The 16,448-nt window shown below is 42.6% G+C and overlaps 1 protein-coding gene across 2 annotated transcripts in view; it reads left to right on the top strand.

Moving 5' to 3' along the window:
- DERL1 (derlin 1) overlaps nt 1–15,889 on the top strand; it is a 23,022-nt gene extending 7,133 nt beyond the window's left edge. The window contains exons 2-8 of one of the 2 annotated variants that reach the window (XM_007456031.1): nt 3,108–3,219; nt 6,586–6,650; nt 7,705–7,731; nt 8,279–8,374; nt 10,483–10,535; nt 12,016–12,126; nt 15,511–15,889. In XM_007456031.1, coding sequence (XP_007456093.1) covers nt 3,108–3,219; nt 6,586–6,650; nt 7,705–7,731; nt 8,279–8,374; nt 10,483–10,535; nt 12,016–12,126; nt 15,511–15,649 — 603 coding nt within the window. In that variant the 3' untranslated portion in view covers nt 15,650–15,889. The remainder of the gene's footprint in view (nt 1–3,107; nt 3,220–6,585; nt 6,651–7,704; nt 7,732–8,278; nt 8,375–10,482; nt 10,536–12,015; nt 12,127–15,510) is intronic. The other variant, XM_007456032.1, reaches the window with a different exon arrangement.
- The last annotated feature ends 559 nt before the right edge of the window (nt 15,890–16,448 follow it).

The following is a 16,448-nucleotide window of genomic DNA, read 5'->3' as shown; positions in this document are numbered from 1 at the left end:
CCCGCGTCTCCTGCATCGGCAGGCGGACTCTCAAGCACTGCGCCACCAGGGAAGCCCTTAATCTGCTTTCTTAATTCCAACCTTTTACAAAATCTGTGAGATGAGGAAGGCGGGAGTCAAAGGACAGATGTTACTGGGTAGATGAAGATGCAAACTCAAAGGTCCAGACTCTTCCAAGGCCCCGAGCCAAGGCCACAGCTTGCTTGCTTCTGGTCTTTTACTCCCAATGCTTTTTTTTTAAGCGGGGAGAGTGAATTTGTGAGCTTATGCTCAGTTCATTTCAGGATTATACAAGTAGTATAGTAGTACTAAAAATTTTTACTGATTTTAATTGTATCTCATAGTAATGATGTCACTTGTGAGAGGCATTGTAAAAATAGGGGCTTATTAGTATTATAAACTCTGGAGTCAGGCTGTCTGGGACAAAATTCTAGCTCAGCCACTTACTGGCTATTATTTGTCCTTTTCTCATTCTGCTTCCTCATCTATACAATCTACCCCCTGAGTTAGGACATGTAAGTGAGCATAACAGTACACTTTTTTGGTTTTAAACTATTAACCAAAATGGAGCAAGTATTAGTATGCCACTCCTCTTTTACAAATGGAAATTGAGACTCAGGACTGCTGACTTGCAAGCCCCTACTGAAATCTTTTGTCTTCTCAAGTCCTTTCCGCTGCTCTTTCCATCAGACTCAACTGTTTCTGAGATAAAATTGTGAATAAACCAAAATGAATTTTAACCTATTTTGTTTTACTGGTTTAGTTCAAGGTTGTTGGAAGTGACTTTTGGGGTATGTGAAGTGCTTTCTCCTCCACAGGGAATTAAGCTCTGAGGGTTACAGTTCTATACTTGGAGAACCTGACTTGCCAGCTGTGCCTGGCCAGCCCCACAACTAATGCCCTCCATTCTAGCCACACCCAAATCGTTAGCAATACCCATTCATTATTGTGCTCTTGCAGTTCTTTGGGACTTTGTACTCATTTTTCCAAGACCAAAAGTTCCCCTTCCTGTGCCTACTCTTGCTTCTTTGGACAGACTCCCCATTATCGAGACCTCCTTGATGTAGGGACCATATCTTTCACACTCATGCGATAAGACACACAGCTCTCAAGACAAAAGCCAGCATCATGTTGGCATTTCCAAGTCTGGGAAGGCCATCTTCTTCAACCTCTATAACTTAACATTATTCTGGAGGTTTTAGCCAGTAAATTAGGCAAGAAAAAGATACAAAATTTTATTTACAGCCAGAGTTGTATACTTGGAAAGTGCAAGAGGCTGAGTTTTCAAATATCACAAACAATTAGATAATTCAGCTTTGGTGGTTAGGTGTAAAAAAGATAGAAATCGAAAGCTCAATAGAAAGGTATGAAAGACTTCTTTCTGGCTGGAAACTGTCTTTATCACATTGAAATAAGAAAGGTGTTGGTTCTCGTTCATTTAGAAAAGTAATATGGAGACTAGCCAAGAAGATTGTGACATATGTGGAAGAAAAACAGGAGGGGGATTATTTAATTATATAACTTTGCCAGATAAGAAAATACATTATAAAACTAGAAATTAAACTAGCTTGGTATTGGTATTGGCATTCGATTCCAAACAGAATAGTCTAAAAGTAGACTTTCCTATAAAAGGGAATCTATATATGATGAAAGTAGTTTTTCAAATCAATGGAGAGAAGATGGGTCACTCTGTAAATAGTATTGGGAAAACTAGTGACCGTCTAGAAAAATAAGTTGACTCTGTTTCTCACTTCTTACATAAACCGCAGTACAACTGGGAGCACTGTTGTATTCTTGGAGGGGAGAAGTGCTTGTAAACGTGATACATGATGGGTACATTCGCCTATATGAAAATTAAACTTTTACATTTCATTTTATATGGCAAAAATACCACAAAAGCATAAGACGAATGACAGACCAGAAAATAATTGCAGCAATGGGAAAGGGCAATTTCCATAATGTGTAAAGAAATGCAAATTGAGTAGAAAAATGAAGAAAGAAAATGCTAAAGTTTTAGAAACGTGATTGGTGACTGTGAAATACACTAAATGGTGAAGCTGTGGAGAGAAGACAGACATTAATCTCCATTTTAGGAGGAAGTATAAATTGGTTCAATGTTTTTGTGGGCATTTGGCAATATCTGCTGAAATTAAATGCAAATGTTTGATCTAGCAGGTTGACTCACAGGAATTTATCCTATATGTACATGTATAAAGAGGATATTCAAGAATATTCGTTGTAGCATTGTAATAGTTTCAGTGACGTTTGGACATCCACACAGAAGGAATATTATGAAGCCTATAAAAATATTTTTTCAAGGGAGTGAAACAAGGTATAGAACAGTGCAAGGTAAGTTAGGATGAAAAGGGAGCGATAATAGTAATAGAAATGATTGTTTCTCGAAAGAAGTACAATAAATGGATCCGTTCTTGCTGGAAAAGGAGCTGGGAGACTGAGGGTCAGGAGGGGGGCTTACTTCTCACTGTAGACCTTTCTGTAGTTTTTTGGGGGGAAGGTAATATTTTTAAGTTATGTATCCATATTGCCTAAATAGCACATTGATTTGAATGGAAAGTTCCTATTTTACTTCTACCTTTTGAATATGACATTATTTTGACAAGGTTTGTCATCCCAGTGTATTCTTTTCCTAAATAGAGATAATTACTATACTGTTGGAAATTATCTTTATAAATCCTTTTTCTTTTTCTCTTTTTTTTTTTCCACTGTAGTTGATTTACAATGTTTCAGGTGCACAGCAAAGTGATTCAGTTATACCGTAATTTGTTTTTGATAGGCATAACTATAAGCCTGATCCCAGTCATGATTAACCATATATGTCTTTAGTATTGATTTTTTTCAACTTGTTTAGAAATATTTATTGTTTATTTTATGATGCCATCTCATTCCATTGACTTGCACATTGAAGTCATTGTAGCTAATATGAACTTTTCTTCAGTTTTCTTGAATTATATTGGTGATGTCCATTTGGTAGCTCTCATCACTGAGGAGAATGTTTTTCAAGGGTTAATTTTGTTTAGTTAAAAGAAAAAAAAACAAAACACCCAGCTTAGAGAAACTAACAGCCGTGTTTATTTTGATCTGGACAGATTTGGAGGCCGGTTACTGCCACCTTTTATTTCCCTGTGGGTCCGGGAACTGGATTTCTTTATTTGGTCAATTTATATTTCTTATATCAGTACTCTACACGACTCGAAACAGGTATGTTATCTGTGGTTGTTTTAAATATTGTTTCTGTCTAATTTACTAAACCATGTATTTACTTATTGGAGGAATTTTGAGGGCAGATGGCATATATAAAGAAATTACATAATGGTGTAAATGCGTAGTAAGTAGTGACTGTGCCAGGAGTCTACTAGGCGCTTAGATTATTCGTTTTGCAATCCTCACAGCATCATGATGAGATGTAAGCAGCAGTGTCACCATTTTATAGGTGAAAAAAGTACAAGAGCAGAGGTTTACACATCTTGTCCATCTCCTGTGTGTGCCTCTCACTTCATGTGACGTCTCCCTCATTTGTCACACAGCAGTCCCTGTTTTTTAAAGCACAATTGGGCTGAAGTGTATATCTCCTAAATTGGGGTTGAAAAACACTACTTTATGCAAGTAAAAGCCTAGACTTAGTCTCTGTAATTGAAACATGTAACTTTAAAAAAATTTTTTAAATAAATAAATTTATTTATTTATTTAGTTTTGTTTGCGTTGGGTCTTCGTTGCTGCGCGTGGGCTTTCTCTAGTCGCGGTGAGAGGGGGCTACTCTTTGTTGAGGTGTGCGGGCTTCTCATTGTGGCGGCTTCTCTTGTTGCGGAGCACGGGCTCTAGGTGCATGGACCTCAGTAGTTGTGGCACACAGGATCAGTAGTTGTGTCTCCTGGGCTCTAGAGCACAGGCTCAGTGGTTGTGGTGCACAGGCTTAGTTGCTCTGTGGCATGTGGGATCTTCCTGGACGAGGGATCGAACCTGTGTCCCTTGCATTAGCAGGCGGATTCTTAACCACTGTGCCACCAGGGGAGTCCCTCTTTTTTTTTTTTTTAATTATTATTCACTGTGTTAGAGCATTTATACTCAATATGAAGCACTCAACTTTTAAAAAATACATAGCCAGGATTTTAGTAGCATGGTAGTTTTTCAGATATGACTACCTATATGGATAAGCTATAAAATTCTTTTCTTAAAACTTTCTTACTGAATTGTTATTTATTTTCTACAGTACCTTATATGCTTTTCTGAGTTACTTATACTGAGAAGCAATAACTCGATAGACTGCTGTGTCAAAATATAATTTGGCAAAGCCTAAATGATTTTGAAAATGTTGTCTGACTTCAGAGACTAGAAACCTGATGGCTGTTAGCTCAGGATAGAAAACTCTGAGCTACCCTTAAATCTAAGTCAGTGCTCATATGCTTGAGAATTGTGAATCAGTCTCACAACTGCAGGGATACAGAAGGTTGGACATTTGGTGTCAAATATCATTTTTCCTTAAATTGGCATTTGCTGTTAGTTGCTTTTTAAGAAGAGGGAAATCACCGTGTTAATACAAAGTTTTGGGTAATAGACTATTACTTCTGGAAGGGACCTAGCCCATTCCCTTAGTTTTATAAAGGAAGAACAGGAGATTCAAGCAAGTAAAGTGACTTGGCTGAGGTGAAACTGACAACCAGGACTCTGACCACCATATCAGGGATTGGATCCTTAAATCTACCAGAATATATGATATTCATTCTCCCTTGCCAATCTTGCTTAGCATTCTACCCCTCTGATATGATTTAATTGAGGGTTAAGCTGTGGGAGGAATTTTTTTTTTATATCAGTAGTAAACTCTAGATTAAATGTGGATGATCCGTGAGCACTCGTTAAAAATTATATTATGGGGCATTTTCAAACATATACAAAAGTAGAGAGAAAGGTTAATGAACCTCTTTATTTTTTTTCCTTTTCATTTTAGAGAAAACTCACCTAACATAAAGTTCCTCATTTTAACCATTTTAAAGTGTACAACCCAGTGGTCTTTAGTATCTTCACAAAGTTGTGCAGCCATCACCACTGATTCCAGACATTTTCATCACCCCCCAAAAAACCCAAGCCAGCAGTCTCCATTCTCCCTCCCCCTCCTCCCAGCCTCTGGCAACCACTCATCTACTTTGTGTATGGATTTGCCCATTTGGGACATCTTATGTGTCCTTCTGTGACTGGCTTCTTTCACTTAGCATAATATTTTTGAGGTTCATCATGTTGTAGCATGTGTCAGTATGAGCCCCTTTTAATCATCACTCATCTTTAACAGTTATCCCATAGCCAGTCTCCCCCCCACCCCCCCATGCGGGCCTGTCACTGTTGTGGCCTCTCCCGTTGCGGAGCACAGGCTCCGGACGTGCAGGCTCAGCGGCCACGGTTCACGGGCCCAGCCGCTCCGCGGCATGTGGGGTCTTCCCGGACCAGGCACGAACCCACGTCCCCTGCATCGGCAGGCGGACTCTCAACCACTGCGCCACCAGGGAAGCCCAGGATTATTTTTTTTAAATGGACTATATATATCATGTAATTGTGATGGGGTGTGGAGCGGGGGAAGTAACCGCTTGAGATAGAGGGAACTTACAGTCATTTGTCCTTTTCTCCGCCCCTCTCCTAGTCTTGCTGCTGGAGGCATGAGGATCATCCTTAGAAGGGAGAGCTGGGCCAATGTTGATTGTTCTGCCCAGTAATAAGACAAAGCCCAGTATGTGGCGTTGCAGAAAGAACACTAAACTAGTAATTAGACTTCACTCTGCGTCTAAAAGCCATGTGACTTTGGTCATGTAACTGTACATCCTCATCTGCAAAAAGAGGGTGTAGGTCTTTCCATTGTCCCTCACAGACATGGTAGGAAGAGTCAGGGCCATGGAAAGGTGTGGCTGCCCCCTACTCCCCCACCATTGTTTTCCTTTGCTAGAATGTGAGGTCCTGGAAGACGGAGACTGAATCCTCTTGGTAAGCCCAGTGCCGGACTGTGTGGTAGTGCGCGTGCGTGTGTGTGTGCACGTGCGTGTGTGTGTGCGCGTGTCTCCAGTCATAACAACAGTAAGTGCTTCCCAGCCTAGTTGTGTGGAGGAGCCACAGTGGTAGGCAGAACGGACATGGTTCCTCCCCTGACGGAGCTTATGGTCTAGTGGAGGGAGAAGGGATTAACCAGGTAATCACGAATAGGTCTCCATCTCATGATGAGAGCCATGAAGGAAAGGCCAGCAGGCTGTGAGGGGCTTCAGCAGATGGGGTCTCAGTAGCTGTGGACCTGACTGTCCTCCCTTTGGGTTTCTTTTGGTTCGTGCTAGTTGAACAGAACATTTTACAGACTGGAATTCAGTTAGGGGAACACAGATTATTAGCCTTGATACCCAGGCAACTTTACTTTAGGGCTTAATTATGGACACGGTTTTATATATTAAAAAAATTTTCTTTTACTTTCGAAGAGTGGTTTTAAAATATTCTCATTTTATGTTTTCTCTACAATTTTTTGAAGTATTTCTCAACGTAGAAGTTTCTTTGTTCCGAAATTCTGAACCATGACATTTGGCTTATTTTTGTTTCCAGGAGCTTTTGATGGGAGGCCAGCAGACTATTTATTCATGCTCCTCTTTAACTGGATTTGCATCGTGGTATCCTTCCGTCTGGAAATAACCAGTTTTTTTTTCAGGTTTGGGGAAATGGGCAGTAATCTGCATAACATTTTAAATGATAGTATTTGCATCTTTGTTTACTATAGTTAATAGTTAAGAATCATGAAAGTTCTTGTCAAAAGCGGTAGTAAATCACATAGCCGTGGAGTGATGCATTCCCCTACCATTGCCTTTGTGGGGTTTTTCCACATTTGGTTGAGTTTTATTACTGTTCCCTCTTCTTGTTCCCAGTTCTCTGTGTTCTGGTGTGTGGCAGCTTGTTGACTGCAGCTCAGAGAGATTCCATGCCGTGAGATAGCTTTTGAAAGCTGTGGTCCTTATCAGAAAATTAATTTACAAGCAGCATCCTTTCTGACTTTAGTGCTGTCTTTGTCTCGAGGTCCTAAATGGTAATTCAGTCCCTCTAAGTGCCTGGCTCTGGGAAAGGACACAGCATGCCTCTCTGTTTGCTCTGTGTCAACCACAGCTGTCAGCAGCCTTCCGGCTGCAGACCTTTACAGATAGTGAGAGCAGCAGAAGGGGCTTGGTGGCTCAAGTCCTGTGCACAGTTGGTGAGCTCAGAATGGCTTTGGGGTTTACTGTCCATTGAAACTTGGCCAAGAGCCAGAAAATTGTGGCACTCTGGATGCCCTTTCCCTCCTTTAAGGGAAGATAAAAAGATTGTTTTGGACTTCACCTGTGCTGTGGAGCCCTGAATGTGAGCAGACGCATTATTTGTTTCAGAGGCATGTTTCACATGCCCCTCCATCTCCTAATTGAAGGAGAGATGCTAAAATACAGCGGCAGGGCATGGAGGACACAGGCAACCAAACTGAGTCATGTGCCAAAGCAGTTAATTTCTACTATTTCCTCGTCATTGGATAGTTTAATAGCGTGTTCACGGTGAAGATTATTAGATACCTTTGTGTTCCGGGGTGTTTTAAGCAACCTGAACTATAGAAAAGTGTTTTCCTTCAGAAAACTGGAATGAAATGAACTTTTATTAGGTGTAGAATGCTTTATTTGTGTCTGATCTTTAACTTTACCAACCAAGATTACTGGCTTAGCAATGGATATGCAGGTAAGTGTCCCTTGAAACTATTTGGCCTTTCATGTGTTTCAGATTTACTGTTAATGACCTTTGACAGAAGTTTAAATTGCATTAACTGCGTGGTTAATTATATGGTATTTTGAAGCTCTTATGTGAGTTACCTAAATCATTACTGTCCTTGCTCATTTCTGGCTTCTGTATTATGTGTGAACGTTGAGAACGATGGTTTATCCAGTGTTTTCTGTGCATGTGTGTGGATATGTATTTTTAAAAAACTGAGAATACATGGTAAGTAAAGCGTTACTGCATCATATACTTTCTCCAAGTAACAGAGCTTGACCCTGATACTTCTGAATCCATCCCAAATACTATAATTGTGTTGTATTTTATTAGAGGATTTTAAAGCATACATTGCATGATTAAGTAATTCTGATGAGTTGAATTTCTTTCTGCTTTTTGAATAACCATGGGAGAATTTATTTGGAGGGGAGAGGTTAAAAAGCAGAAAAAGGTAGGTTTATGCTAAGCCTCTGTTTTAAGTGCCTCTGGAGCCTTTACATGTTCGTTTCTTTTGCAGTTGCTGATGATTCCTCTGATCATGTCAGTACTTTATGTCTGGGCCCAGTTGAACAGAGACATGATTGTATCATTTTGGTTTGGAACACGATTTAAGGTACTCTAACCTAGCTGGGAAAATTTCCTTTTCATTTGTCTTTGCAGAAATCCCTCTCTTCAGCACAGAGATGTACTTTCTGACACATGCAGAAGAGGTCACTGCAGAGCAGTAAACCGTAGGCAAGCCCCTTCTCCCCTCCTCAGCCCCCCTGGATTTCTTTAGCCAACCCTGAGGCCTTTGCTGACTGTTATTCTCACTCCCTCTGGAGCTCAGGCCCTTTAGGCATGTGTCCTGAGTGATCTCATGTATGTGTGTGTGGTAGGGGGAGGGGAGGAAGGACACTCATGTGGAACCCTCTCTTTTAGTCTGTTCTTATCATTGCCTGTTATGTATTTTACACTTAAGCTGAAACAGATTGGTTTCCCCCCCCAAACGCTTCCCTTTGTGCCTTCTCACAACTTTCCACCTGTTTTATTTTCTTTCTCATGTAAATCCTGCCCATTCTTAATTTGAGTGGGGGCCGAAACACATTTCCTGCCTCTCCTCCCAGGAATTGGTCTTGCCTTTGGGCTTCTGCAATACTTTGTGTTCTTGTAGTACTCACCACATTCTGCCTTCAAGTTATTGATGTGTAACCCTTTCTTTACCAGTTGGCGATGTTTTTTGCAACGCCCTTAGCTCTTAGTATGATGTCTTGAAACTGGTAAGGGTGTTGACCTCAAGTAAATAGGCTGCCAGATACTTCGGCAGCAAAGATGGGTTTACTTGGGATCAGTAGAGAACTGCATTTCGGGGTCTGCAACCATGGTGAGCCACGAGCAAGTCCCTACATGCAAAGGGAAGGAGAGCGCTTTTATATAAAGAGGAAAAGGAAGTCAAGAGGTGTGGTAAACAAAGCTTTTCATTGGCTGAGTCCTTGCAGGGAAAGAAGTCTGTCTTCTTCCTCTTGGTTGAAACAGGGCGTGAGAGCTCCCCCTTCTGGTCTCCCAACCCTACTTAATGGAGGGTTCTGTTGGCTAATTTTTTTTTTTGCAGGGGCTCAGATGTTGAATTCATCTGGAGAGCTGTCTTACTTGGGAGAGTGTTAGTTCAAGAGATCAATGTGTAATGTGATAAAGATTCAAAGTAATTCTGTGAAATATGTAAAAGGAGAACCTAAAAAGATGGGGTGTTTTATAGCTGATTGGTAACAATTTGCTGGCAGGAGTCTTAATGTGACTCTATTATGGACCATGTTTTTATTAGCATCCATAGGACACTCATCTGCTTTCTTTTTTTTTTTTTTTTTAGTATGTATTTATTTATTTGCTTGCACCAGGTCTTAGTTGCAGCAGGTGGGCTCCTTAGTTGTGGCATGTGGGCTTCTTAGTTGTGGCATGCATGTGGGATCTAGTTCCCTGACCAGAGATCAAACCTGGGCCCCCTGCATTGGGAGCACGGAGTCTTAACCACTGTGCCACCAGGGAAGTCCCAGACACTCATCTTCTTTCTAAAGCTATTTGTTATAATTCAGCAGGTTATGTATTGGATCTGAAAACTATGGGCAAAGTACTCTGTCTCCAATTGCTAATATATGAATAAGTATGAATGCTAGGGACCTCTCTGGTGGCGCAGTGGTTGGGAGTCTGCCTGCCAGTGCAGGGGCACGGGTTTGAGCCCTGGTCCGGGAAGATCCCACATGCTGCAGAGCAACTAAGCCCGAGCGCAACAACTACTGAGCCTGTGCTCTAGAGCCTGCGAGCCAGAACTACTGAGCCCGCATGCCACAACTACTGAAGCCCATATGCCTAGAGCCCATGCTCCGCAGCAAAAGAAGCCACGACAATGAGAAGCCCTCACACCGCTGCGAAGAGTGGCCTCCGCTCGCCGCAACTAGAAAAAGTACGAAGACCCAACGCAGCCATAAATAAATAATAAATAAATAAATAAATAAATAAATAAAAGAAGGCTTGAAACAGTGGGAATGATGCTAGATTGATAAAAGGAACTTTTGCAGCGACTTTCCAAAGGATTTATTTATTTATTTTTAAACATCTTTATTGCAGTATAATTGCTTTACAATGGTGTGTTATAAAAGCCCTGCTCAATAGAACCTTCCCCATTTCAGCCCCCTAGCAGCTGTATCCTCTGTAGGTATATTCATGTTTGTGTATATTCTTTCCTAGGCCTGTTATTTACCTTGGGTTATCCTTGGATTCAACTATATCATCGGAGGCTCGTAAGTGATATTAGATTTATTTAATTGCAAACTAACCCTTGGAAGACTTCCATTATTCTTTATCTTCCTTCTCTAAACACTTCAAAGAATCTCAACGTTGATACCTTGGTACCTTATGCTTTTGAAATAGTTTCGTTTGGATGTAATTGATTAAAATTGCAGGGCTTTAAGCACATTTAGCACTGAATGTTTTTTTTATTATTGTTGTTGTTTGTTGTTATAGTATGCTTCCATATATGTGTTTTTGAATAGATATTTATTTCTGGATTCACTGTCCAGATTGAGCAAATATAGACCTAATTTTATCCAAGCCGACTCTGTGTGTAAAATTCCTGTTTTTTTAATTCTTAAGGCATTTCCAGAATGCCTTGGAAACTGCCCACCAGTCACAGAAATGTACAGATTCTCAGATGGGAAGTTTTGTCAGTGGTTCAAAAGTATAGAAGTTTGGGCCAAACAGGGTCAAATTTCTAGTCTGGAATTAGACCTGAGACTTAGGAAAATCTTGAATGCATCCAGTCAGAATTTTGGAAGGAGGATTTCAAGATGCAGTTATTCTAAGAACTCCTGTTTCTTACACCGCGAAATGTTTTTAACGTTTTTAAACAGATTTTGATAGTGCTGGTTCTTAATGCGATGACGTCTTTGCTCTATATGGTCCTAACTTCTGCTGCATATCCACAGGGAGCAGGGAATGAATCGAGTACACAGATTCTGTTTAGAGTAGAGCAAGTCTGGGGCTTGGTAAAACTGCCCTGCCGCCCAGAAGGGCAGAATCTGGGAGCACTTGTAGATGGTGATTTGTCCTTAAGAGGAATCATGTTGCAGGTGGAGGCAGAGAAGGATATGTAACAGTAAGAATCTATCGGTAAAACCTTGAAGTGGCCTCTGTGTCAGCCATGGGAAAAGTGAGGAAGGGCAGTGTTTGTGTCAGGATTACAGGCTGAGGGTCAGCTTTCCAGAGTGATCTCTGTGATGTCTTACAGTCAGGGACCCAAGAGGTGAGGGAGACGTGATCCATGGTTCCAGGAACGGGGCAGTGGACGTTTTTCATCCCTCCTTTCCTCACTCCCATGTTTCTCTCTTGCCAGCCTTCAGTTTTACCCACGTTTTGCAAATATGGTATTCGTGACTGAAAGCGTTCAGAAGCTTGCTTTGCAGCTTGCCTCAACTCCTGAGGCAGGAAGTAGCAAAAACAATATGTTGAGGACGGGCAGGGGCTTGAAAGAGATGTCAGAGGGGCAGCTGGCCTTGAAGAGCACAGGCCCCATTGGTCCAGCAGGACGGATTTTGCTTCTCATTCAGAATGCGTGTGCCTCTCAGACTTTATAAAAGGGCTCACTGTCGAGCTGTCACAGACTCCCAGCGAGCAGAAATAGGCTGCCACGAGGGATCTCTTCCCTCTGCTATTAGTTAAAACTTGCTGTGTCTCACTTTACTGCTTGAATGTCTTTAAACTCATTTGGCTTTCTGTTTGCAGGGTCATCAATGAGCTAATTGGAAATCTTGTTGGACATCTTTATTTCTTCCTCATGTTCAGATACCCAATGGACTTGGGAGGAAGGAATTTTCTATCCACGCCTCAGTTTTTGTAAGTGTTTCTTCCCCCTCTCGTTTGATAATCATCTTATTGTCTGTGTTTGTCAGCATCCTGATAAAAACTCCGTGAGGGGTAAGGTTTCCCTCTCAGTCTGATGGAGAGATGTGAGCCAACGAGGGACTTTCCCAGGTCACTTCAAGCCGAGGCTTGGTCTTCTCCTGGAGCCCTCGTAGCCAGGGGCCGCTGAGCCTAGATTCAGGCATCCCGGGGAGCCGTGGGCGCTGCAGAGTGGGCGGCATGCCTGTGTGGATCCAGTGTGTGCAGCAGGGGGCCAGGGTGACAGGGTTATCAGTTGTACCCAAGATTTTGGCTGAGGAAGGGGTAAGAGGGTAAGTAGTCTCATTGGTTAGCAGTTTAAAACATTTTTATATTCAATATTATAGACCAGAATGTTTAAAGGACTTTTCAACGTTAAAATGAGAGACCGGAGGCTTGTATAGTCCCGCCCCCTGGGAGGATGTGCGTGTTCTTTCTCTGTTTGCAGGGTTTACTAAAGTGAGGAGGCCAAGGGCACAGCTTTGGTTTCGAGACAGACTTGGGTTGGAATCCCATGCCCGTCGTCTACCAGTTCATATATTGGGAAAGTGACTTAGTAAATCCCCCGAGCTTTAGTTTGCGAGTCTGTGTGCTGGGGGGGGAGGCCCTGTCTCACGGGTCTGCAGGAAGTGGGGTTTACCGTTAGCAGCACAGTAGTGGATGCTCAGTAAATACAAGCTCTCAGCCTTGCTCCTGAAGTTGGGGCGGGGGGCGGGATTCTGATGAGCCCCAGAGATGCTGACACACTTAAGCGTTCAAGTAGTGTGACCATTCTGTCAGTAAAGCAAAAGGCTGTCGAAGACGGGACAAGTGAAATCACCATCTGGGTGTCACAGCCGGCCTGACAGTCACGCTTAATCTCCAGTCGGGCATATGCAATAATAGCCTGCACTTAGAAGCTTTCAAAAAAAAAAAAAAAAAAGCAAAAAACCCTTTTCACATCTTGCTCGTTTTAATGTTTTCCAGTTTGTCTTTCTTCCAGGGGGGTCAGTGAGGGCAGTAAACTTGAGTAGGCACCCCTTCCCCCCACTTTTATAGGTTAGAGGAAGGTTTTTTATGGTGAAATACAGTATACGTACAGAGAAGTACACTATTGTTTTATTATTTTTTTTTTTGCGGTATGCGGGCCTCAGCGGCCATGGCTCGTGGGCCCAGCCGCTCCGCGGCATGTGGGACCTTCCCAGACCAAGGCACAAACCCGTGTCCCCTGCATCGGCAGGCGGACTCTCAACCGCTGCGCCACCAGGGAAGCCCTGTTTTGTTTTGTTCTGTTTTTTTCGTTAAGAGCATAAGAAGAAACGTGTTTGTCTTGTGAGCCTTGAGTTGCCTTCAGGCTGGAAAAAAAACCAAATGACCAGTCTGCTTTCTAATTATCAAAGGACACGGTAACAGCAGGTTTGGATTTTTGATCTAGGTTTATCAAGTCGGATGGCAGATGCATCATTAAAAAAAAAACTTGTTGCTTTGGGGGGCAGCCAAGAACTATTTTACTTTAAACGGCCACATTCTGACTTAATGGCTTGGAGAGATTTCTCATTTGTGGGCAACAACGTGTATGGGATTCTAGTGGCAAAATCGACAGCCCACTGGAGCCTGCCTTCCACTTGAGCTTTCCCTGTTGGTGGAAGCCCTTCTGTTAAATTTTGCATAAAGATCAGATGACAAAATGTAGCTCCTTGCAAAAGCAGTAACTGCTTTGAAATTACCATAAATCTTTGTTGATTATGTATAATTGGGTATCTTTTTATACTAATTACTTGCATTTAATTTCACTATCTGTTTAAGCAGTGGCGATGGCTTCCATATTGTCTCAGAGTAAGAAGCAAAGCAAGACAGCCTTGGTGTTGCCTTTTTTAAGTCTTCCAGTTTATTACATACTTTGGAGGAATGTTATTGTGCCAGAACGTCATGAATGTTGGGAAACCAGCGCTTGGAAAATACATGCTGATGTAATGATAAAACTGTATTTGTTTAAAAGGGAGGATGCGAGTTATAGAATTCTAAGTCGTATCACTATTTTGCATTCTACTTAGAAAAGTAGACAGATCTTCTTCTGTGCACAGTTATTTTTCTGTTTACAAGGGGTTTAATTGTCTTCTTGGGGAGGGAGCGTGCAGCTAACTGGGTTGATGTAAACACATGAGGACTCCGGTCACTAACTGTTGTCACCTGAATCTCATGCTGTGTGTCCTGTGGAAGTGTGAGGTATAGGAAGTGGTGTGGGGCACGAGCTCCAGAGTCAGGCTGCCTTGGGTTTGAATCCTGCCTGTCACTTTAGAAGAGCTTTGCTCAATTCTGCCTCAGTTTTCCCATCTATAAAATGGGGTAATAGTAGTGCCAACCTCATAGGGCAGTCGTGAAGTTCAGAGGCATTTATAAACATGCAGCACCCAGTGTAAGGGAGATGCTTTATGATAAGGTTGAACTCTGCAGGCTTCCTGCTGTGGACAAGTCACCCCTCGTGGCTTGCTCTTGGTGCCATGAGGAGTTTAAAAAGAGGTATCAGATCATGGTCTCTGCCTTCAAGACAAAAATTGAACCATCAGGATCTGATTAGTGGAATAGGTTAAAATACATTCTCGGTTTACTAATAGTCAAGGAAGGGGAGTAGTTAGAAAAACTATTGTGGACATAGAGTCCTGGGTTTACATTTTCTTAGCTGTTCTGGGACTTAATTTATTAATTTGTAAGGTGAGAAATCAGCTAACCTTTTTGGGCCTCAGCTTTCCCACCATCTATGAGAGAAAGATTGCAGTTGGAGGGCAAACTATGAATCAACTTTAAAACACACCCAAATTCCAAGACAGAAAGCTGTCTTCTCTGCTGTCCCTTGATGGACGCCGAAGAACCCAGCAGCATCGTGGTGATGCCGGGCAGTGCTCAAACACACCCGCTGCAGATTTGTCCTTTGGAACTGAATTTATTTTGTATCCTTTGAGCCATTTAGAGCCATAGTTACATAAACTAAAATGCTATATAGATGGTTCTTTCTGGTTGTTGGGCTCGTGGGTGTAATATTTTTGTTTCCATACTGTTCCTGCACGAATTGCTTTTATAATCAGGGAAAAAAAAAGTTAGAGTGTGAAGTTAGTGCGAAAGCTTAGTAAATTAAAAAGAAAACATAAAAAGTGAGTGACTTCTGTGGTCAGGGCATTGAGCTAAGTGCTGAAAAGGCAAAGTGCAATAAGACATTGTCCTCAGCCTCTCCGTGGCCACAGACGAACGTAATTCAATGTGACAGATGCCGTGGGAACCCCAGGAAGGGAGATGGGATGGACAACTGCGTGGAGAAGTGACTGTGCTTTTCTCTCCTTTTGTTTCTCCCCCACTCTGCTCCAGGTACCGCTGGCTGCCTAGCAGGAGAGGAGGGGTGTCAGGGTTTGGTGTGCCCCCCGCTAGCATGAGGCGAGCGGCTGACCAGAACGGCGGAGGCGGGAGACACAACTGGGGACAGGGCTTTAGGCTCGGGGACCAGTGACGGAGTGGCCTCTGGCCTGCCCACCAGCCCCCCACTCAGATGACGTTTCCTCCCAGTGCCAGGTGACCTTTACCACCGAGTTCTAGCTAACGCTGTTGGACATGACCCACACTGAATGTAGTCTTTCAGTACAAGACAAGTTTTTTAAATCCTGAAGAAAAAATATATGTTCCTTGAGTTTTGTGATTCTCATTCAAGTCCTTACTGCTAAGAAGAACAAATATCAACTGGGCAGATTTCGGAACTGACCTTAGTTTTTGGTGTCTTCCTTTTCCATCTGAATCATGGGTTTCGGCAGGTCCCGCTCTGCTGGCACCAAGCTGGGTATCCGGCGTTGGGTCACCAGACCCCTGTCCCGGGGGCTCTTAGCTCTTTCTCGCACCCACGCCTGCCTCCTCCTTCCCCAGCCTCACACTCCCAGCTAGAGGAGATTGCCCATGAAATGGTTCTGCCTCTGACAAGCTCGCTTTTATTTGTTGGCTTTTGCCAAGGCTTGGCCACAGAGGCCTTGTTCCCAGCGTTTTATGGTGGCAGAACCGTAACCGTAGGGCAGAAGGTGGACAGCGGATGAAGAGCTTCCTCAGCTTTTGGGATTGCCGTGGCCTGATATCAGTTGCCACCGTTTGCCACCTCTTCAGCTGTTCTGATAAAAAAAAAGCACCGCTGAGTCAGTGAGGACCACAGATCGGTATTAATGAGGCCTGAAGGTCCTTGCTAGGCATTTTATATCCTAAGTGATCAAAACTCTAGTGGAGTTGCATCTTACACAGGGGCTGTGTTTAACTGTGGGCATAATTCC

This window comes from Lipotes vexillifer, unplaced genomic scaffold (assembly GCF_000442215.2).
Source record: "Lipotes vexillifer unplaced genomic scaffold, Lipotes_vexillifer_v1.1 scaffold84, whole genome shotgun sequence".
Taxonomy (NCBI): domain Eukaryota; kingdom Metazoa; phylum Chordata; class Mammalia; order Artiodactyla; family Lipotidae; genus Lipotes; species Lipotes vexillifer.
The sequence above is the reverse complement of the archived record's forward strand: the minus strand, read 5'-3'. Positions and strand labels throughout refer to the sequence as shown.